The sequence below is a fragment of the Alligator mississippiensis genome, chromosome 4, assembly GCF_030867095.1.
Source record: "Alligator mississippiensis isolate rAllMis1 chromosome 4, rAllMis1, whole genome shotgun sequence".
In the NCBI taxonomy this organism is placed as follows: domain Eukaryota; kingdom Metazoa; phylum Chordata; order Crocodylia; family Alligatoridae; genus Alligator; species Alligator mississippiensis.
The window spans coordinates 152,290,344-152,313,059 of NC_081827.1; the positions used below are offsets into that span (position 1 = coordinate 152,290,344).

The following is a 22,716-nucleotide window of genomic DNA, read 5'->3' on the forward strand; positions in this document are numbered from 1 at the left end:
CATTTTTAGATTCAAGGTCCCCCTCAGAAAATACCAACTCTTAGCTTTCACCCATTTCTTGGAAAAATAGAAATGGGTGAAACTACAGAAAAATAACAGAGCAATTCTTTTGTTGCAAAGAACCTAGAAAGACTACAACAGCTCAGAATGTTTTTGAAACTATTTGAAATCTCTGGGGTTGTCTTGTGAATCACGAGTAGCTGTTTGCATATCTAACAGTGCGAATATTTAGTGGCACCCTATGGTACCTTTAAAATGATCTCACAGCACCCTAAGATGCTGCAGGACCCTGGTTGAAAACCACTGCCATTTGCAATACACAAGTTATAGAAACGACACCAAAGATGGGATATTGCCTTTCACCATAGAGCCATTGGCAGTACTAGAAATGAAGCATGGTCACTTGTTTCATTCAGTGAGCACTAAGGAGTTGCCCTGCTCCCAGGAGCTTGCTGAAAGCAGCTTGGATTTTCTGACCCAGAACCAGGAGAAAGGAAGGGTAATGGTAAATGGTGAAATGCATGATGTCATCAAACACACCTGGAGACGACAGTTGAGGAAGGCAGGAAATTGGCAGATAGAGGGGGGCAGAGGGAGAAGGTGCATTTGCTGAGCACAAAAGTCAAAGATGGAAAAGGGCAATTTACTCACCTGGGTGACAGCTGCACCTGGCTTTTTAACTGTCTCCATAGATCCAATTAGAGGGCTTTGGGGCTGCCGCCTTGTAATGGGACAGCTCTGTCACAGCCAAGGCTGCTAAGGATGCAAGATGCATCACATCTGATCAGCATCAGTGACCTGCCATGGTTGGTGTATCCACCCCCCAAACTGTGTGGGATAGGGGTGGGGTTGACTGAAATGGCTTTGCCCTGGGACCATTGCACAGAGCAGGTGGGTTCTTTATGCCCATTTTTCCATGTAGGATTGTGCAGAGGCCATCACACGGGGTTCTCAAGACACTACAATATTATAAATGTTCATGTGTCATCACCACTGTCATAACCCAATGATTTTAAGTGCCTCAGCACGATGAAATTTTCCCGCCACATGAGAGTCTCTGTGCACAGCAAAAGTCTTCTGTTGCAATAGAAAACTCTGGTGCAAGAGAGTTCCAGCCATTCGTATGCAAATTTGTGTCCTATCATTGGCCGATTCTAAATTATTCCTACGTGGCGGCTAGCAACTGGCTTGTTAGCCGTATAAAATTCTGTGCGACTTCTGCCCAAGTCAGAGAACTTTGAGCACGCTGCAGAGTGACTTAAGAGAATTCCTGACTCGTGGCAGAGCAAATTGATAGCCTGATCAACTATCGATTTTTCTCCCTGTCGCCAAACGCTATCCCTCAACGTACCCCTTTTCCTGCATGCCTGGTTCGTTTACGGATTCGCTGGCCCGGGTTTTTGCCAGCTGGAGCAACTCGTGTAATTATTTAAGCGATCGGACCACCTGCGTCACGGCTACTAGCAGCGTAAGTAAAGCCTTTTTTGCAACCAATACGTTTTGTCTGCCTCTCCATTCACCAGCCCGCCCAACGGCCAAGCGATTTGTAGATCACCTCAAGTCGGCTCCGGCCGTCTGAGACATGGCGACAAGGATGGAATCTAACGATACGGTGATGGAGACGAACCTAATTGGGTGCTGCCCTTGGCGCATCGGGATCCGCCGCGTGGAAAATGCAAATGATCTATGGGTGCATATCGCCTACCACCAGGCAGTAGAAGGGGATGAACAAAATATTGACGGCTACTTCTCCGTAAAGAAAGAAGAAGCGGTCATAAAAGAGTGGAGAACAAAGCTATCTCTTTGGGAGTTCGGGTGTATAATGGGGAGCGACCAGGTCTACTATCGACCCCCGGAGGAAACATTGGCCATATCCCTAGCCGGGGTGAAGGCGCGGAAGGCAGAAAAGCTGACCCCCGCTCAGGAGTTTGCCCAATGCACCCGATACCCGAGGGAAGGAGGGGAACCCACCCCAACGGACTGGTTCAACTGTCCGGATTTGGTGCCTGGGTCGCGGGGTCATGAGCTCCTCATTCAGCTCCGGGAGGATCTGGAGACCAAGGGCCGTCACGTGACCCGATGGGGTTTAACCAAGTGGAAAAAGGGAAAAATGATGAATGTGTTGTTCCGTTCAGTAGCGGGTCTACTAAGGGAATATGCAAATTTGGAGGTTCAACTGCATACGGCGGGCAAGGAGTCGCTGGAGCGGACAGCAGAGAACTCCAGAGCGACGCTTATCAATAGTGCTGGCCGCATGATGCCACTGATAGAAAATGGCACCGAAAGAAACGCGAGCCATCCGGAGAACCCGGAAAAGAGGGGCGGAGCTTTGGAAGAACCGGCGGAAATCTGCCTAGCGACCCCGCCTCCTGAGGTGACGTTGTTCCCAATGGCCCCGCCTCCTTGCCATAGGGAGGGGGCAATGGGAGGAGGGATGTATCCAGCACTCCCGCCTGATGAATTTAACTCTCTCTCTGCCACAGCTCACCTGATAGCTGTGATGAAGCGTGTTGCAGATGAAGAAGGTACCACGCGTACCACTGTTACCTCTCGCACATGCACCCAACCAGAAATACAGGAACTTTGCAGGGAATCTAAAATAAAACTGGAAGAGACTTTGGCCATGTGGCTGGGGTGACTAATAGTAGAATTCGGATCTGACATCTTAGACAAGGAAGAAGCAAGTGCCCCGACCCGACAAGCGGCGTGGAGCGGAGGGCGTGCTACTGATCTGAACGTGGTCATGGACAGTACACACTGGCCCATCCCACTCCCGGCGCTTGTAGTGGGACAGGTAACCCACAAATTCCACGCCTGGCATGAGGGTCGCCCGCAGAAGGCCACTGCGGAACAACTCCTCTTGGCCATAATTGGAGTGTCATATCTTTCATGGAGCTCAAGAGCGAATCCAATGGGGCTAACGGCAACCCAACGCAAGGAGAGATGGGCTCATCACCACCTATCAGACCCCGGAGCAATTCCAACGCCTCTGGAAGCTATAGACGCCTGTGTAGAGGTATATGGAGGGACAAATGCTATTACGCTCCGACTCTTTCTGAACCCGATGGCGGGTCAGCCAGTAGGAAATCTCTTGGGCCATCTCCCATGACTGCAGGTGCTCATGAAACAAAGTGAAGGAACTTCTAATGATGTAAAAGACCGATCTTCGGCGTACCCAGTCGAAGCACCGAGACTAAGACGTCAAGAATTTAACCCCCAGCGAGAGCTGTGGTGGTCACCTCAAAGAACATTAGAGGAAAAGAACATGTTCGGGTTCCTTCTCAGTCATTCCAGACTCACGAAACCTCAACTGCGTATTTTGGGGGATAAGAGCCAACACTGTCTGGCCGAAGCATTAGGATACAAGTTCAAGGACCAACCAAAAAACGAGTAATGGCTGTCGGCTCCGTCGGCGGCCTTCTCCAACTCAAACCTGACCCCACTGACCCTCGTCCTTACGCCGAACTTACTGTCTATGACCCTGCTGATCCAGATGACCAACAACGAGTACTCTTCCTCCTCGATACTGGAGCTCAAGTTAATGTAATTACCTCAATGATACCCCACCAGAAAACCACCAAAACGATTAAGGTACAAGGACTTAATGCTATTGCAGTCACAACAAAAGTCAAATTCTTAGTCCAAGGTCATCGATACGCTCTAGAGGCCGTGCTAGGGGGCATCAACATTCTAGGAATCCCGGGGATTAAAGTGCTTAACCTTAAAGAACAAGTGCTACAAGCGTTACCCGTTATTATTCCAGAACAGGATTGGCATCGACCAACGCTTCGTAACATCTCCACCTGGCGGTATCGACTAATCCCAACCAAGGGTCCCCTAAAAAAGTCCCTTACTGACCTCCTGCGGTGACTAGAGCAATGAGGTTGTATTAAAACCGTAACTGCTAGCACCTACCTGTCACCAGGATGGGGAGTCACGAAACCTGGAAAGCCCAACGAAGCCCGGCTAGTCGTCGATTATAGGGAGGCCAACAAAAGATGTCAAGTACTTCAACAACCTAATCCTTCTACTCTACCATAATGCATGTTTGAGATGGCTCAATTCCAGCGAAGTAAGTGGGTCGGGGTCACACTGGATTTAAGAAACATGTTCTTTTCAATTCCGATAACTGACCCTGAAGGAGTACTAAATATGTGCATTGATGGCACTATGTACAGATGGACGGTTTGCCCGCAGGGGTATTGCAATGCTGCGTCGCTGGCTACTGGTGCCATGAACAATACCCTGAAGAATTTTCATGCCTCACATTCTCTTCCCCCAGAGGAGGAATTAAGAATCTGGAGTTATGTCGATGACATTGCTATCATGGGTCGTGATAGTTCCGTCGTTATTAATATAGTTAACCAACTAGTCGCTCACCTTCAGAGTGAAGGATGGACGATCAACGAGGAAAAGTCATGCCTATATCCTGTAGATGACATCACGTTCCTCGGCACCCGATATATTGGTTCCATCCGCCACGGAATCTCACATGATGGTCCTAACATCAATCCATTAAAGACATTCCTCCCTGTTACTAAGAGACCCTTTCAACAGCTTTTGGGTCACTTAAACTGGTACCAGCATTATGTTGAACCCAGTCATTTGGCGCTCCTTACTAAATTACAGCGACAGATCCGTGACAAATCCTGAAAATCCACACCTTGGACGGAAGGAGATCAGCGGAACCTACTTCGCCTGTTAGCCACGGTTAAAAAGACACAGCTCCACGCAATCGATCTTGGTGAGCCATTAATTGTAATCCTTGGGTTCACCACAAACCACGTGTGGGCTGTTGTGCACAACCCTCGCGATGAGCTAGTATACACGGCCCATAAGACGCTTCAAGTGGCACAACATCGGTATGGAGCTATAGGGAAAATCCTCCTGGCTGGACAACTAGTGGAGCCATTAGCAAGGGGGCATGGAACACTACGCGCTCCCGGTGCCACATTGTTACCCTTGCTGGATGCGGAAAAAGTTGACCCGCATTTTCAGGGGGAGCCTAAAACGTGGAATACGTTGGTGCTTACCCACCATTACAACTGGCAGTGCTGGAAGTTTGAAGATACAACACCCAATCCTAGCCCAGGAGATGAGAAAAAGGTCCCTACACTGTATGGAACCTCTGCCCTGGCATGGATGGCTTCAGATGGAACCTCCCAACATGGCGGAGGCTGTGGGTACTATTGCAAGGCTTGTCACGATAAGGAAATATTTCAAGCCTACCCAGATGACAACTCGGCCCAAAAATGTGAATTGTTAGGATTCCTCAAGGTACTGGAGCATTGTCTAAGACATCATGATGATAAGCTCCCAGTTCCAATTATCGCAATCGACTCGCAGTACATTTACAAGATTCTTACTGGTACAGCCCTTCCCACCGAAAATTTGGATGATTGGCAAAACATCTGGAAAACGTTAACTAAATTTGCACGGCTCCCATTGGTCAGGCACACTAAGTCACACCATCTGGACACTGACCCAGTGCATGAGGTCATCGATAAACTCTTAGAAGACCCACTTTGGACCGACGTAGTATTACCCATTACCACTAACTCTGGTACTTAAGTAAGTCCGTTCCTTGCGTGGCTTCATGAAAATTGGGTGTCACCCGGGACCGTGAGCTCGCCATCAATGTTGGAACCAAACCATTATGGAGCCGGCCTCGTATGGAGTTCGGCGCGATTGGGAAAAGGTAGCTCAGGCCTGTGAGATATGTGGTAAGGAGAAGTGTCATCAAACCAAACATCAGCTCGGAGCTTTTGACTCTTCGCAGTTCCAGGCAGGAAAAGTCTGGCAGGTAGATCTGCTAGGACCCCTCCCAGGGTCTAAGCCGCCAAATAAAGGATTAGTCGTTGTCAACTTCGGAACAAGACAGTTACAAGTCATTCCCTTATGAAAAAGCAATGCCACTGCTGTTGTTTCTGCTTTAACTGCTGTATTTGCCACCTGGCAACCTCCTCATGAGATTCAGTCTGATGGGGGACCCCCTTTTAACTCTAATGCTCTAGACAAATTTGCTCGTCTTCACAATGTAGCATGGCATCTCCATCTGCCATACCACCCGCAGTCCAATGGCGTTGTAGAAAGACATATAGGCCTATACAAAGAACAACTTCGTCTCAGAGGGGGAGGGACGTTTAAAAACTGGACTAAATTCAATCATGATGTTCTCATTTCACTGAACACCGCAAAAAAGTTATGGGATGAAGCTAATGTCAAAAAACCTCTACCTTGGGAACCTAAATTCCAACCAGATGAGTTAGTGTGGGTCTCAATACCGCACCCCCGCCAATCTCATCCACAAGTTCACAAAGGAACAGTTCTACGATCGGGACAGTACCCTAATACCTATTCTGTCCTATTAGAGGAGAAGCCCGATCGTCCCCCTATTATCGTTCATCACAACTGGATGACTTGTCGTTCCAACGTTCACCTAGTATCTTTATAGTAAATTCAATTACGATTCTCTTTTGTTTTGTTTTGTTGTTGTTTTCTTTCTTTACAGGCCTGACCTCAACAAAGCAGTAATCTACAGCCGCTCGATTGTGAGATCCGTCGAGCACCCAACTGCAGTTCCTTCAAGTCAACGTAGTGACAGCTATGGAGGGGGCACCAAGGCAGCGAATGTCCGCCGGGCCAGAACTCGCTCTGGCGCTGCTCCTCTCTCATTTCTGCTGCAGTGTATTAGTTAGACCTGTTGTTGATCCATACGTAACAGCAGTTTGGGCGAAGAATGTCACATTAAAATGTATGATTGACATGAATGAAACCATAATACAGATTTCATGGGAAAAGATATATGATAAAAGTGCACAAACTATTGTTGTGCATCATCCCGAATATGGGGTCTCTGTTCAAAGAAAATACCACGGGAGGGTGTTGTCTAGAAGTTCTTCGCCCATTGATGCGACGATTAGTCTGCATAATGTGAGTTTCTATGATGAAGGAAAGTATATATGCAAAGTAACTACATTCCCATTGGGAAATACACAATCGTTAACAATTGTAACTGTATTTGTTGAGCCCACTGTAAGTTTTACCAAGGGGCCAAATTCTCTAATAGATGATGGAAAGTGGACAGTGGCAGCCATTTGTACAGCAGCCACTGGGAAACCCACTGCAAATATAAGTTGGGAAGGAGACTTTGGTAAAATGGAATATAATTCAATTTCCTTTCCAAATAGAATGGTAACAGTTATAAGCCGATATAAGATCATTCCCACTAAATTTGCGAGGGGAAGGCGTATAACTTGTATTGTGAAACACCCAGCTTTAAACAAAGAAATAAGATACTCTCACGTACTAGACATCCAATATGCCCCTGAAGTATCAATAATTGGTTATGACGGAAATTGGGTTTTCGGTGGAAAAATTGTTCGGCTTAAGTGCAATGTTAATTCCAATCTGCCACCTATAAAAGTCACCTGGACCAGGCTAGATGAACAGTGGCCTGCGGATTTAGTATCCGTGAGTGATACGCTATATTTCAGTGGCCCGTTAGCCTACGAATACATTGGAACCTATATTTGTAGGGTAACAAATTCCATTGGTCAAAGAAGCGATCAACAAACTATCCATATATTAGATCCTTCTATTACTACTACACAATCATCCACGGTTCCATGGTATCCTTTAACTAATAACATTACAAGTTTGGCATCAGCCTTAACCTTAACAGCGATGCAGGAAGGCAGTTGGGGTATCATTATCGGTAGTGTAATGGGTGGAGCTTTCTTTCTAATATTTGTAAGCATTTTAGTTGGGGTTATCTGTTACGAAAGAAGGCGAATGTTCAGTGGCAACTATGTCATTGAGGACTACACTCCGTCAACTGACATAGAGGAAGAGTCTCAAGTAGATGTTTCCCAGTCAGCTGATGATTAATAATTATTGTCATAGGTTCAAGTTGTTATATTTTATAGTTTGTTAGAGACCGGTCTATAAAGTTATTTGTTAATATATATATATATTTGTTACTTAAGCGTTGCAAAACCAACGAGTCCTTAGACAAATTTTACTTGAGGCACGTTCATGTGTTTAAAATTCCAGCTGTGCCGTCAGCAAGGGGGCATGTCATAACCCAATGATTTTAAGTGCCTCGGCACAATGAAATTTTCCCGCCACATGAGTGTCTCTGTGCACAGCAAAAGTTTTCTGTTGCAATAGAAAACTCCGGTGCAAGAGAGTTCCCACCATTCGTATGCAAATTTGTGTCCTATCATTGGCCGATTCTAAATTATTCCTACGTGGTGGCTAGCGACTGGCTTGTTAGCCATATAAAATTCTGTGCGACTTCCACCCAAGTCAGAGAACTTTGAGCACGCTGCAGAGTGACTTAAGAGAATTCCTGACTCGTGGCAGAGCGAATTGATAGCCCGATCAACTATTGATTTTTCTCTCCGTTGCCGAACGCTATCCCTCGATGTACCCCTTTTCCTGCATGCCTGGTTCGTTTACGGATTCGCTGGCTCGGGTTTTTGCCAGCTGGAGCAACTCGTGTAATTATTTAAGTGATCGGACTACCTGCGTTGTGGCTACTAGTGGCGTAAGTAAAGCCCTTTTTGCAACCAATACGTTTTGTCTGCCTCTCCATTCACCAGCCCACCCAACGGCCGAGCGATTTTTAGATCACCTCAAGTCAGCTCCGGCTGTCTGAGACAACCACCTCAATTTCTTGGGGCACCCACTTAGTGTAGGAATCCTCCAGCAGTGTCATTCCCCTTCCAGCACCTTCCTGCTCCCCGATCTGCAACTGCAGTTGTCACAGGTCTTTCTTGCAGATGGCCCCAGAGATCGGCATGATGCCTTGCAGACAAGCAGGCAAAGACAGCTGTGCAGTGTCCTGGTTGGCTGCCCTGCTAGCTAACAAGTTGTTCAGTTTGGTTCCAGCTGGGGCTTCTTATCCCATAAAATTTGCATCAACTGTGGTCACAGAAAAACTCCTGGAGGAAGCTGCAGAAGAGTTTGCAGGGTGGGGGGAGTCACAACCCAAAGGTGTGATTTTGTTTTTGTGTGCGCTTTGGCACCACTGAATTATTTTCCCGCCGTTTTGAAGCATTCTTTGCAGGGTGCATTTCTTCTTTGCAGCACAGAAATGCACGGTGCAAAGAGTTCCCGCCATTTGTATTAAAATTCGAGCCCCATTATTGGCTTGTGTTAAAATATTCCCACGTGGCGGCTAGCGATTGGCTTGCTAGCCGTATAAGAGGCTTGAGTGGTTTCCGCCCAAGTTGGAGAACTTGGAGAACTCCGAGGAGAACCCCCGCAAGGGAGGACTCCACGAACATCAGGAGGAGGAGACTTCACGTCTTGTGAAGATCTCTAAGCGCTGCGGAGCCTATTGGACCCAGTGTGTTTCAAGAAGGCAACAGGGGTCTGATCAGCCTCTCATCTCTCCCCGTCGCCGAGTGCAATCCTCGACGTATCCCTCTTCCCTGCGCGCAAAAAGGACCCACGGAGCCTAGCAAACTTCGTGTGAGTCTATTCAGAGCTCTTTGTTTCGAGTACTTTCTTCGGTCGGAGCGACGGGCTCGCGGTTTAGAGCCTCCAACCGGATGGGCTAGAAGAATGTTCACGGGAAGGAACTCTAGTCTGCCTCTCTTCTTTTCTATCTGTAACTGTAACTCAAGCAAGTTTTCCTGCCTGCACCGCGACCATCTTCGGCGTAAGTAAAATAATCTTAAATCTACCATTAAGCGTCCATGCCTAATTCTAGCGTGTCGCCTGCTTTCTCCGACCCAGTGTGTCCGGGCTGCTGGCCACAGCCCATGGCGCGAAAAAGGGCCCGGATCGCTCCTGGCCCGCACAGGGGGGATCTTCATATGCTACCTAAAGGAGCCAATTGAGCCTGTGGTGGGGGATGAATACAGAAGAGGCAGAGTCTAAAGATCCAGCTCAAACACAAGGTAATTACCCAGAGCATCATACAAATTCATAACCCAGTGCCTCAGAGAGCAAATTGCAGGAGGGCGGCAGTGGAGGGAAATTCCTTGCAAGCAGCAGCACAGAAGGAGCGTATAATAAGAGTTGTAAGGGGGACTCATTTGGAGGGTGATGCCAGAAAGCTCTATGTGCTTGGGGGGTGGGTTGCACAACGGCTCTGAGCAGCTACACAGTGTACGATTATGCTTAAGGGCTGGAGGCAGTTGGGCTAAATGAAATGCACTTAAAGATATCAGCCAAATGAAGTCCTTTTATTATTGCACAGAGCTGTGTGCACGAAACACAGGGGAAGGTTATGAAAGGGGCTGCAAAGAAGTTTCTAGTAATAACCAGGCAGGAGGTGACTGCAGCCTGAAGGAATCGGGTTACAGTCCTTGGCAAGCAGCCTTGGAGGGTCTTTTGCCTCCCCTGATTTTCTTTGTCAGCTGTATGTTCTGTTTTTGTTGCCTTTTTGGTTCTGTCCTCCTGCTTCCAAACTGACTAAATCTGTAGTCCCCAAAGCCCGTGGACCTGGGATCCATCTCTGAAACCAACTCCCAAAGGTGTGGTGAGGAAGCAAGTGTTGCACTAATGGCATGTGATGCTGCCTAAGAAACATGGAACAGTTTGGAGAAGCAGAGGGAGAAGATGCCTTTTATGGTCCCCAGCAAACCGGAAGCTTCTTCCAAGTACATATCCCTCCTCCCACCCTGCAACTCCCCATGAATACACACGCAAGATGTGTATTCTGTAGTAAGCCTGTCATTGGCAAAGCTGCCTGCAGCTGGGAACCACACGCTGTAAGACTCTGAGAGCCACTCCTGCCTCTGCAGCAAACATGAACCTGAAAACAGTTCTCATCCTCCTGGTGCTGGCTCTTGCTACCATTTTAGCTTTAGTTTGTGTGCTGCTGACTCGAAGAGAGAAACCAACCAGCTGTGAGTCCCAAACCCAGAGTGGCCAGGAGGACAAGCCCAGGGACCACAGCCTGGTGTTTGCTGATCTAACTCCAGAAGAAATGGTGCAAGTGGTGAGGTATCTGCGGGAAAACCTTGGAGTGCCGCTGGTAGATGCCTCTCGAGCAAAGCCCTCGGACAACTGCATTTACTACATCGACGTGCAGCTCCCCACCAAGGCAGAGGTGCTGCAATTTTTGGATCGAGGAGGAGTTCTCCCACCACGGCAGGCACTAGCTGTAGTGTATTTTGGAAACCAACCAGACCCGAACATCACAGAGTATGTGGTGGGACCCCTGCCCAGTCCAAAGACTCATCGGGACTTCACAATGCAGAAGTATGGAGGGAAACTCCCATTCCACCGCAGGCCAGTGACTGAGAAGGAATACAAGGACATTGATTCCTTCATCTCTGAGGAGTTCTCCAAAGCAGAAGGATTTCTTCGATACTGCTGCGATTATGACGGGACCAACCTTGCCGCCCTCACCACCGCCCCCCGAGGGTTCCAGTCTGGAGACCGTGCGACTTGGTTTGTTCTGTTCCAGGATGTGTATGGTAGTGGCTTGTACGTGCACCCGGTGGGGCTGGAGGTACTGGTGAACCACAGCAGCCTGGACATGTCCCAGTGGAGGGTGAGCAAAGTGTTCTATAACGGGCAGTACTATGGGGACATGGCCCAGCTGCAGAGGGAGTTCGAGCAGGGCCACGTGAGTGTTGTAAAGGTTAGAAAGGTTTCCCCTGAGGAGGAGTTTGGGTCCATGAAGCCTAGAGCAGGCCCTGGAGCACCAGGCCCTTTTCAATATGAGCCTCGTGGGCCACGCTACAGCATCCAAGGTAACCACGTTGTATTCCAAGCCTGGAGCTTTGCCTTTGGTGTGGATGTGAATGCAGGGCCACGACTGTTCGACATCAGATTCAAAGGAGACAGGATTGTCTATGAGCTGAGTCTCCAGGAAGCCCTTGCACTCTATGGCTCCAACTGTCCTGGGGGGATGGTGACTAGGTACATGGATGGCAGTTTTGGTATTGGGAAGTTTACTTATGAGCTGGTCCGGGGAGTTGATTGCCCCTACACAGCCACTTATTTGGACAGGCACTACTTAATTGAATCAGAGACCCCCAGAGCCAATAAAAACTCCCTATGTATTTTTGAGCACGATACTGCCATTCCTCTGAGACGCCATTACTCCAATTTCCAGTCCCTGTATTATGGGGGGCTGACTAAAGTGGCTTTGGTCTTCAGGTCCATTTCAACGCTCATAAACTACGACTACGCTTGGGACTTTATCTTCTACCAGAATGGAGCAATTGAAGTCAAAGTCCACGCCACTGGCTACATCAGCTCGTCCTTTCTGTACAACACAGGCATAGACTATGGTAACCAAGTGGGGGAGCATACCCTTGGCACAATGCACAACCATCTCATAAATTACAAAGTGGACTTGGATGTTGCAGGTAGGTCTCTGCACATCACACTTCTGTTCATCTACATGGTGGGTTTGGGCCCCACCACAAAAGATCACCAAGAACTGTGGGGCTCCCAGGAGCTCCATAGCACTGAGTCCTGGAGTTTGCTGGTCAGAAAAAGCAGCCCAGAGTAGCATAGCTTTCAACTTTGTCTCTTGAATCCTGGGCTCAGCAGGGGCTTGTCCTAATTTAAGGCAGATTCCCTCTGCCCAGAACACCTACAGTACAGAGGGGTTATGCAGCCACATCCTTATCTGCTCCTGTCTGGCTGCTCACCCTGGGAATTATTGAGTTGGCATAGAGTCAGGGGTGGGCAAAATATGGCCTGCCAAGGGATTTTCTCCAGCCCGTGTTTGGTCCCTCAGTCCAGCTTGGCCTAAGTGCTAGGGGCAGCCCAGGTTGTAGCATGTATGGTTGGTCCCACCTCCCCTGGGCACGTACTAGGGCTGGGGCAGCACAGCAGCGGGACTCACTCCCCAGCAGCCCTGGCAGTGGTGGCTTCTTTCAGCTGCTGCCACCTCTGGATCTGGTCCCACTGCCTGAGCACCCCAGCCCATCCTTCCCACACCCATAGCTGAGGGTGGAACCAATGTAGGAAGTGCATACAGCCAGGCAGATGGGATGGGACAGTGGGCAGGCAGGGAGCAGTGTCCAGGAGCAGGATGGGCAGGCAAATGGGGCTGGGTTCATGGGGTGGAATTGCGGGTCATTGACAGTGCGGGGCTGGGGGCCAGGGCACAGCCGCAATCCACTATCTGCACAGCACTGTGATGGGTGCTGGTTCTGCAGGCAGGGGCATGCAGGGAGCAGATCACAGCTCTGCCCCAGGCCCCAGTCCTGTGCTGTCACTGTCCCAAGCTCCTGGACCTGGCCCTACCCATCCATCCCGCTCCTGGATGCTGCTTCCTGCCCGTGCACAGCCCCATACCATATGCCTGGCTGTGTGCCCTGCCTGCGTGGGTTCCAGCTATGGAGACCCTGGGATTGCAGAGCTGTGACAGTGTGGGGCTGGGGCCTGGGGCGGAGCCATGATCCGTGCTCTGCACACCCCTGCCTGTGGAACTGGTGCCCAGCACAGGGGCATGCGGGCAGTGGATTGTGGCTCTAGTCCGGCCCCAGCTCTGCACTCTCATGGCCCTGTGATCCCACCTGCAGCCCCCTCCCCCTGCCATCCCACTTCCAGATACCACTCTCTACCCACCCATGGTCCTATCCCAGCCACCCAGTCCAGCGTGGAGAAGAGCCACTTAAGGAGTTTTGGTGAGCTGGTCAGAGTGGGAGGAAAGGGTGCTGACCTGGCCCACAACAGGTCACCAAAACTCCCTACATGGCCCTGTGGCCCAAATAATTGCCCACCCTTGGCATAGAGCTGAATACTATTACATTGGGCTAGCCTTGCTCTGGGAGCTGGCCTATGCTGGACTAAAACACAGCCAGTAACTGGACCAGCAGCTATGTGCTTTGAATTGTATAGCCTATGGAGTGTGGTTTTGAGCAGGCCCATTGTGCAACACGTCCACCAGGACAGGGGAGGAGATAAATTATGTTATGGAGCCTTCTGGATTTGTTTCCACACAGAAAGTGATAGACCGGGTCAAATTTAAAAATTACACAGTATTCCATAAACTTTGGATGCACCTGCCTTCCCAGGCTACAGGAGAGAAAGGGCAAGGCTGAAGTTAGCATGGGATGTCAGAGAATGATGATGATGATTGCCGCGGGTGCGGTACTGTCATCGCTGTCCTGTGTTTGGATTGCTACCAGCCGAGCAGCTTGTGGGACTGCTAGTGGGGATCCCTCACCAAGCTAGTGGGAGAATTTAATGGAAACGTGCCCATCGGGTTAAAAGCTGTGAATGTTTCACTGCCTTCCACCTGTGCAGGCATGTGGTAGTTATGCATAGGTCAGAGATGGCTGTGTGTTCATGGATCTCCATAGCCTGTAAAGGAGATGTTTATGGGAGCCACACACCCTCTCCCTTGAGTGGGAAAGGCCGGGGCTCTCATCTGGGTGAGGTGAATCAACAGAGAGGGCTCTAGGAGTGGAATTCCATTACCCTTTGTGCACTGAAAAAACATTTTTCAGGCCAAATAAGTGTCCTTCTGGCACTTGCTTACAGTGTTCTTTTCTATTACCCCTGTACTGCAGAGGCTTAAGCATGTGTGTGGCTCAGTGAGATGTCTGCTGCCCTGAAAGGGAGCAGGGCCCTATGCCTAGCTAAGATCTTGTTCCCAATGGGTCAGAAGCCTCATCACTGTACTGCTGTGTAGCCAATATCTATTAAATGCAAGGTATAGGAGCTCCATATCAAAGGAGTGCTGGAGACATTCCTGCTTAATGGCTGACCCAAGGTGCGGTGGTTAAAACATTGCCCTAGGAAGTCAGAGGGGTACAGGTTAACTCCCCCATCTCCCACTTGAGGGGGAGGATCTAGAACCTGGGTCCTTTCTAGGCAAGTGACCCAACCACACAGCTTACTGGAGCAAAAAAAGTGGAGGCCCTCCCTCCTCCTATTCTTCTTTCCAGGACTTATACTCAGGCATGCATGTACACAGCTGCATCCTTTCCCAGCCCGTGTGTTGCCTATTGTACATGCTCAGTCCATGCAGTAGGGTGGCCAAAATAGAGGGCATTCCAGTTTTCTGCTACTCTGTCCTCTATTGATATGAAACCCTATGCCATTATGTCTTCTATTTTTTTCTTCAAGAGAAAAACAGAGGACATAAAGGCATCTGGTTTCGTATCAATAGAGGACAGAGGACAACTGGACTGTCCTCTATGATGGCCACCGTACCATCCAGGTATGCTTATATATCCATATTTCAGGTGTAATACAATTACAGCTTCTGCATATCTGCCAAGCAGACCCCTTATGCACCTCAAAAACTCTTTTAGGCACACAAAGGGCAATAAAATCCTGCTCTAAAAGACTTCCTGCCCCAGTATACTGAGTGCCCAGGAAACTCCCAGCTGCTCCATCTGGTCTCATTTGAGGACTGTTTTCTTCCACAATGGTTCTCTCCTCAGCCTCCCTATGCAAACCAAGGACCTGATGCTTGAGAGCTGTAGGAGCCCAGGGAGCCTATGCAAGCCAAGGGTAAGATGCTTAAGAGCAGTGGAAGCCCAACACAGTCATTACTCAGAGTCTGTCTTTGCTTTGTAGGGCTTAAGAATTCTCTGGTGACCCAGGATATGGTATTTGAGTCGGTGCAGGCTCCCTGGAGCCCCCAACACCAGATACAGTGTCCACGGCTCACCAAGAAAGTCTTAGAGAAAGAGAACCAGGCTGCGTTCCCACTTCACTCCAACATCCCCAGATATCTCCATTTTGCCAGCAACCAAGAAAACAGGTGGAACCACCAGCGGAGCTATCGGATTCAGTTGGTTAGCTTTGCCGGGGACCATCTGCCAGAAGTGAGCTCCATGGAAAGGTCTATCAGCTGGGCAAGGTAGGTGCCAAAACTTACAAATGAAGCAATTCCTGCTGATGCTACAGAGCCCCTCTCTGGGTCTGTACTATGGTTGGAGCATTCTCTAACCAGTGGGGTGGGTCAGTGCTTCAGGGAGAAGCCCCACAGGGGTGCAGCTGTGAGCCAGCACCTTCATGCTTCAGGGCATGAGACCAGCACTGACTGACCAAGGGTGAAGAGAAGCCTCTCTTCTATGCTGCCTATTCCATGACTGCCCACTGTAACAAGTGCTTATCCCAGGGGTGACCATGATGCCCTTTGCTCTTCCTTCAGTACGCTTCTCCTCGCCTGCCATGCCTTATTGTTCTTAGATCTTTTGAAAGGGAGGCTGCCTCAGGGATCCCCAATCCCTTGTTTGTATTCAGGTGCTTGTACTTTGCCTTAAGGGCTTATACTGTGGCTCCTACCACCCCTTAAACCACACCCATGCCTCACAGATGTTATCAATCATATTGATCATCAGCTGTCTTGGGCCATGGCCTCAGTCTCTAACCTTCAGTCTCCATACACTGTTCCCTGTTCTATTCTAAGCTGTGGGCTCTCTTTTCCTATCTTCCAGGCCCCTCTATTCCCAGGCTTCTCTGTCCTTCCTCTGCCCTGTTCCCAGGGCTATTGGTACCTCCTCTTCTCCTTAGTCCTTCCTTAGTCCTTCCTTAGTCCCTTCCTAAAACCTCCAGAGCTGCTTACCCCCAGCTCAGATATTACCCAGCAGCTCCTTTTTCTATGGCTCTTAGGGATAAACTACCTGACCAGCTCAGGCCCTGGGCTTATATGCTTCAAGCCCATCCCCTTTCTGATCAAATGACTCTAACTGGCCCATGCCACGTGTGCAAGCTGCTTCTCGTGCAGCCTCTTCCCTTCTTAAAGTAACAGGCATGCTAAGTGCCCTGTAACACTCACTACATATTTTCCTCTGAGGTAGCTGGCATTAGTTGTTGTCAAAAGCTGTACTGCATGGGCTAGTGCAGCTTGACACCAAGGTGAAATGGAGAGCTCAGTACTCCACCTTGTCTCTGTCTAATTTTAGTAGGGCATCACAGTATCTCTGCCTTAGGACTGTTGTACCATCTAACCAGGGCTCCCACTAGCAGATGTTGCCTTAGATATGATTTGGGGCAACCTGGCCTACCACAAGCATGAGACACAGGGAAGGGGTCCAGAGTTGAGTCAGTTTTTGCAATTCTGTATTCTGCTGTTGCTGTTTCCTTCTCCACTGGCTCTGCAGCCTACAGACAGGCCTTTCAGTGCTAAGAAATGCCAAGGGCCTCTGGAAAGACCTGTCACTGATAAGGAGACCAACAGACAAAGACAAGAGTCAAAGGGAAATGAATGCAAAATCTCTGTACAAAAATAGTAGTGGGGGCTGTGACAAAGTTGAGAGAAACAGGCCAGGAACTCTTCCCCTACCAACCTATTGGAGCCTGGGGAGGATGTGAGAATGGAGGGACACTGTCAAGCTAAAATTAGAATTACGGTAAAAGGGTCAGACAAACTTTCCATAGCTGCCTCTGCCAGAGAGGGGGTTTGCCATGGGGTCAGGCCCCGAGAGACTCCCGGCTATTTTCCTGATGACACCACACAGAATTTTTTTAAGCCACACCCTCCTTGCAATGCACACACTTGGCAGCTATTTGCTGACCTCACTCCATCTGGAGAGTGAAGTAAGATGGAGTATTATCAGGCCCAGTAAATCATGGATAAGCATAAGTTACTGCCTCAGTACAGGGGACTTGGGTGGAATGTAATGGCTTGTGATAGACAGCTTTAGGGCATCTGATATAATGGGTCACTTTGGCTTTCACTTTTGTTTTTTTGTTTCCAAAACCTCTCTATGGGGCCTTGTCCTTTAAGAAGGGCAGATGAACTCTCTGGAGAGCAGTCTAAGTGGGCACGCACAAGGTCCATATAACCAGAGCACTCCAGTAATGCATTAACCCTTGTCATTTCCTCCCAGACTCAGCCACCACACCTACTCCCATGCTGTATTCAGCCCTTGGTTACATGCCCACCTGAGCTTCTGCTGCTGAGGGCTTCATGGCTCTTATCTTTAATATCCTCTCTACCTAGCATGCCTGTCCTTAGCTTTGTATGCAAGCAGGGGATATGTCTTGTGGGATGGACTCCACAGAATGATAGTGTTGTGTGTGCAGGGCTCCTGCACTGGTAACTTGCACAGGTGGAGTATCTCTAAGGCTCCACACAGAAATAGCATGTGGCATTTTCCTTGACAAGCACTCTTCATTGCCCCATGTGCCCTGGGAGCAGGGAACGTTACCTCCCCTGAGGAAAGAGAGGTGTGTTGACTTGCCCAGACTCAGATCCCAGGAGGCCAGGCATCCAGCACTGATGCTATTGCTATCCTTCATTGCCTCTGATTCAGTTTACTTGGGAAGAACAAAGAAATTTCTCTCCCTCTCTGTTCTTTAGGTACAAACTGGCTGTCACCAAGCGGAAGGAAGACGAGCCAAGAAGCACCAGCATCTACAACCAGAATGACCCTTGGAAGCCCACTGTGGCTTTTGCAGATTTTGTGGACAATGAAACCATCACAAATGAGGTGAGTAAGGTCCTCTCTGTGCTGCAGGCAACAGCATTTTGCTGGGGGAGTGTGGAGGTCATGTACACCTGCATGCACATACCTCATTTACTCAAATATAAGGTGACCCTGATTATAAGATGACTCCCCAATACTTAGATTCTGAATAAGGAAAATGTATAAATTTGGTATAATTTTCCAGGTATAGTATCTAATTATTGGAGGCTTGTCTTGAATTTGTCCCCCTCCCACTGCTACAGCAGGGAAAACAAATGCTGCCGGGAGGTCAGGTAGCAACTTTGCCCTCTGCCCCACCCTAATTTCTTTCCCTTGCAACCGTTTCCCCACTCCTTACTGTCAGACCCTGCTTTCCCTGAGCACATGAAAGTGAGGAATGAATCTGAAAAAAAAAAATGACCTTAAAAGAAACATAGCTGTGGTAATTTACATATAGTACCCGTACACTTAGCTGACCCAGAAATGATGCATTTTACTTTTTTTTAAATTGCTGCAGGCTTCTGCACAGGTACTCCATAAACACATTTTTAAGGAGCACCTGCTCCAACACCTACACCTACTTCTGGAACCAATTTCCAAGAGAAGTGGTGCTGGCTCCTACCCTGGGGGTCTTTAGGAGGAGGCTGGATGAACACCTCGCTGGGGTCATTTGACCCCAGTACTCTTTCTTTTCATGGCAGGGGGTCGGACTTGATGATCTGCTCAGGTCCCTCCCGACCCTACCAACTATGAAACTACTGAGAGAATATAAACTTTTTTTTTTTTTTTGGGGGGGGGGGGGGGGGGGGATTTTTTTGTGCACTGAGAGAATACAAAATTAAAAAAAAAAAAAATTCAAGGCCAAATCAGTTCCAAATTCAATTGGGCAAAGCCCAATAGTCAAGTTTCAAAATTCCCCAAATCCAAGCAGGCATCCTACATGCAAGCCCCAAGCCTGGAGGCCTTGAGGTTCAGATGCGCCCTGTCTCCCTAACTTCTGATCAGCATTTTTCTCCCATATGGGTATTTTATAGTCATCCTCAGTGTTGCCTGCATTTAATCAACTTCATAGCTGGTTTCTATTACTGAGTGTATTCTGCTTTTGGCAGTAATTCAAGGATAGGCAATGTATTTAGTGTGGTTTCCTTATATGCAAATATAAGAATAAAGACTTTTTTTCCCTGTGCTTGTTGGGGAAGAAAACCTTATCTTACATTTGAGTAAATATGGTGGTAGTAGTAGTAGACAACCATTGATCCTTCTGGATCAAGATGTATGCATGAGAGGTCACCCAGACCATTGATGTGCAGGCCTAGGCAGGAGTATGGAGGCTGCCCAGAACTTCCATCCTCCCTTTAGGCCATTGAGACAGAATCCAAAGGTCAGGCTGAGTCCAGACATTCAGTGCCCCAACAGCTGTAGTTGTAGCCACCTCTGAGAAGCAGAACCAGGTCTCCTGCATGCCAGACAAGGTTTCTACCACCAAACCTCAGGGGACTCCAAGTAAATATGGGACATATGTCCAAACACAGCATCCCTCCTGGGTCACATCCCAGCCAGCAGGGATTTTCCCTTACTCTTTGCTTATACTCAAACACTTACTGGTCTGTTGCAGGCCCTGATATCAGTCATTGCTCAGCATCTGCATTTAGGGTAATATTGACAGGGAGTGGGGTTGGGTCCACTAAAGTCTGCCCAAGGTGTGGTATCCTAGCTAGGAGTTCTCCTGGCATCACCCACTGACCTCTCCCTTTTTCTCTCTCTCTTCCAATCGCAGGATCTGGTTGCCTGGGTTTCTGTTGGTTTCCTGCATGTCCCACATGCTGAGGATATCCCCAACACAGTGACCGTGGGGAATGGAGTTGGCTTTCTTCTGAGACCCTACAACTATTTTGATGAAGATCCCTCACGTGACTCATCTGACAGTGTCTACTTCAGGGCTGACCAGGACCCAAGCAAGTGTGAAGTCAATCATGTGGCCTGTCTGTCAAAAACTGCCTCATGTTCACCAGCCCTGCCCCCATTCACCTATAGCGGCTTCCAGAACCTGAGCAGTGTCTGAGCCACAGTCTGCAGGGACTCCCTTGATGCACACTGGTGACTGTTCACAAGGCATCTGTGCTCATGTTTCCATTGTAAGCAGCATAAGGGCATGTAATAACCCTTGGGTTCACTGATGCCTGTTGATTTGTATGAAGTTTATACTTAGCGGATGAAGTATACAGCTTGCAAAAGCTTCAATGAGAGAGGGTTTATGCATACTCTTTCTCTCTTTCCCCCCCACTGTTTCTCAAAGATAAATTGGCTTATTTTGTTGCTTGACTGAAATCAATTAGAGCAGAGGTGTCAAAAATATCTGGCCCTGTGGGCCCTATGAGGGTCACTGGGCCAGTCTGTGGGCTGGATCGGGACCATGCACTGGAGCTAACACTCGGGTCAGTCCAGCATTGGCACCTCATGCAGCGTGCTGGCAACAGGTCCAGCCCATGCACCAGACTGGTTCTGCAATCCACATGCAGCGCATAAAATCAATCCGAGACACAGGCTGGATTGTAGGGGTCCACCATCTGGATCCAGCCTATGGGCTGTATGTTTGACACCCCAAATTACAGTAGCTTTCTCATAAGCAAAGCCCTGAGAACATGCTGTAAAGAGCCATTCCCTGTTAGCTAGGCCTGGACAAGCTGGGGTCCCTCAATATGTTTTCTTGCTCAGAAATTTTCCTGCAATCCCCGGTTTCCTAAGCACACGAAAGGTCAGACTTTCAAAGGAGTTCAGATCCCATTTTGACACTTACACAAACTGCTCAGCTTAAGTGGGGGCTGAATTTTCTCTGAAAATCCAGTGGGGAGAGAGCAGCTTGGCCAAGTGACCATGTATAAAGGGTAACATGGTACTTCTGAGCATACTGTGCTTTGGAGGAGAACTCATCCCCATAGAATGCAGCCACAAAACTGTCCAAGGGGCCAGTGACTATCCTCTTAAAGGACTGGAGGAACACAATGGCACAGTGCATGCTGGAACCTGTCAGCTCCACAGGATATGCCTCTGTAGTGATCAAGAAAAAGGATAATCCACTATATGCAGCATAGCAAGCCCTCCCCTGCCCCTGGTTGCTGCCTGTGTTTGTTCTGAATTTGACATTTCCCTGGCCTTCCTCTCAGATTGAGCTCTCGGTTCCACAGCTTCCAGCCACATTAAGACCCATCACAGGATCACAGTGTATTAAAAGTGTGCAGAGGAAGCTGTTCAGTCTCACTAGGCAGAGCTTGATGCAGCCTTCACTAGCGGGATTTACAGGCCCAGGAGCTCCAGCCAGCTGCTGGCTCAGGCCCGTCATTTACAACCCATGATGTTTCTGTACTAGCCCATGATCTAGCTTTTGGTTTGCTAAGGTATACTTCTGACAAAATATTGCAGCTTTTAGTCCATTTATCTGTATTCAGTAATTACACATGCGCCACGTTATAGCAAGCAGGGAAGAAGCACCTTTATTACTAAATCTAGGGTATCTAACTACTAATTCAACAAAGGGTAAGCCACAGCAGGGTTGTTTAGGAGTAGCTTCTCAAGATACATATGTGCTGCATTCAGAGGTGTGATTACAGCAAGCACAGGCAATTCCATGTCAGCTTTAACACAGCTATCACAAGTAACTACAGCAGGAAAGCTGTACAGCATAGGCTGCACAGCTTCCTGGAAACTTTGGCATGCACTCAGCAGCTGGCCTACACTGAAGCCTATGCCCTGAGTCTTTGCTGCTGGTTTCCCATGCTAGCGAGTTCAAAGCCAATATGGAGTGTGTCTATGTTGGCTGCCAGCACACCTTCAGCTGCAGTAGAGACATGGCCAACTACTACTTCTGGAGGTCGGTGAGGGATCTTTGGGGAAGAAATTTGGTCCCATATACCAGGGTACATTATATGAGGCAAAAAGTATGGTTCTGTCCCCAGCCCTGCTAATGACTCACTGGGCACGTCTACATGAGACACTATGTTGGCGTAGCGATGAGTTACGGTGATGTTGCATCAGCAGGCAGCAACCATGATGCTGACACTACTGCGTAGTAGTGTCAGAAACAACTCATGTGGCACCAGGACTGTGCAGTAATGGTGGTTACTGTGCAGTCCAGTGCACGTGTCGATGCAGTAAATGCTCCCAGGCAAGCATCTACATGTGTAGAGAAGCAGGAGCCGATTTGCTGCTAATGGAAGCAAACTGCTCCCACTTCCTGGGGCCCTGCAATGGGCCCCTACCACCACCTCGAGGAGTTCTAGGCTTCCCCCTGTGTGCTAGCTCAGGGGCTGGCAGGAAGCACCAGACTAGGAGAGAGTTGTCTCCTGGTGAGGGCTGGGACATGACT

The 22,716-nt window shown here is 48.8% G+C and overlaps 1 protein-coding gene across 1 annotated transcript; it reads left to right on the top strand.

Annotated features, from left to right (window-relative positions):
* Positions 1-10,193: 10,193 nt before the first annotated feature.
* Positions 10,194-20,685, top strand: LOC102568108 (membrane primary amine oxidase). The gene is made up of 4 exons (XM_006266358.4): positions 10,194-12,338; positions 15,514-15,799; positions 18,248-18,377; positions 20,131-20,685. Exons 1-4 carry the CDS (start codon positions 10,766-10,768, stop codon positions 20,413-20,415), a joined length of 2,274 nt encoding a protein of 757 aa, XP_006266420.1. The 5' UTR covers positions 10,194-10,765; the 3' UTR covers positions 20,416-20,685.
* The last annotated feature ends 2,031 nt before the right edge of the window (positions 20,686-22,716 follow it).

What these genes read in the sequence shown, in the direction of transcription:
- LOC102568108 (XM_006266358.4), top strand. Translation starts at nt 10,766, where the DNA reads ATGAACCTGAAAACAGTTCTCATCCTCCTGGTGCTGGCTCTTGCTACC. An exon ending in AGTGGACTTGGATGTTGCAG is followed by an intron (nt 12,339 to 15,513) that starts GTAGGTCTCTGC and finishes TTTGCTTTGTAG; the next exon opens with GGCTTAAGAATTCTCTGGTG. An exon ending in ATGAAACCATCACAAATGAG is followed by an intron (nt 18,378 to 20,130) that starts GTGAGTAAGGTC and finishes TTCCAATCGCAG; the next exon opens with GATCTGGTTGCCTGGGTTTC.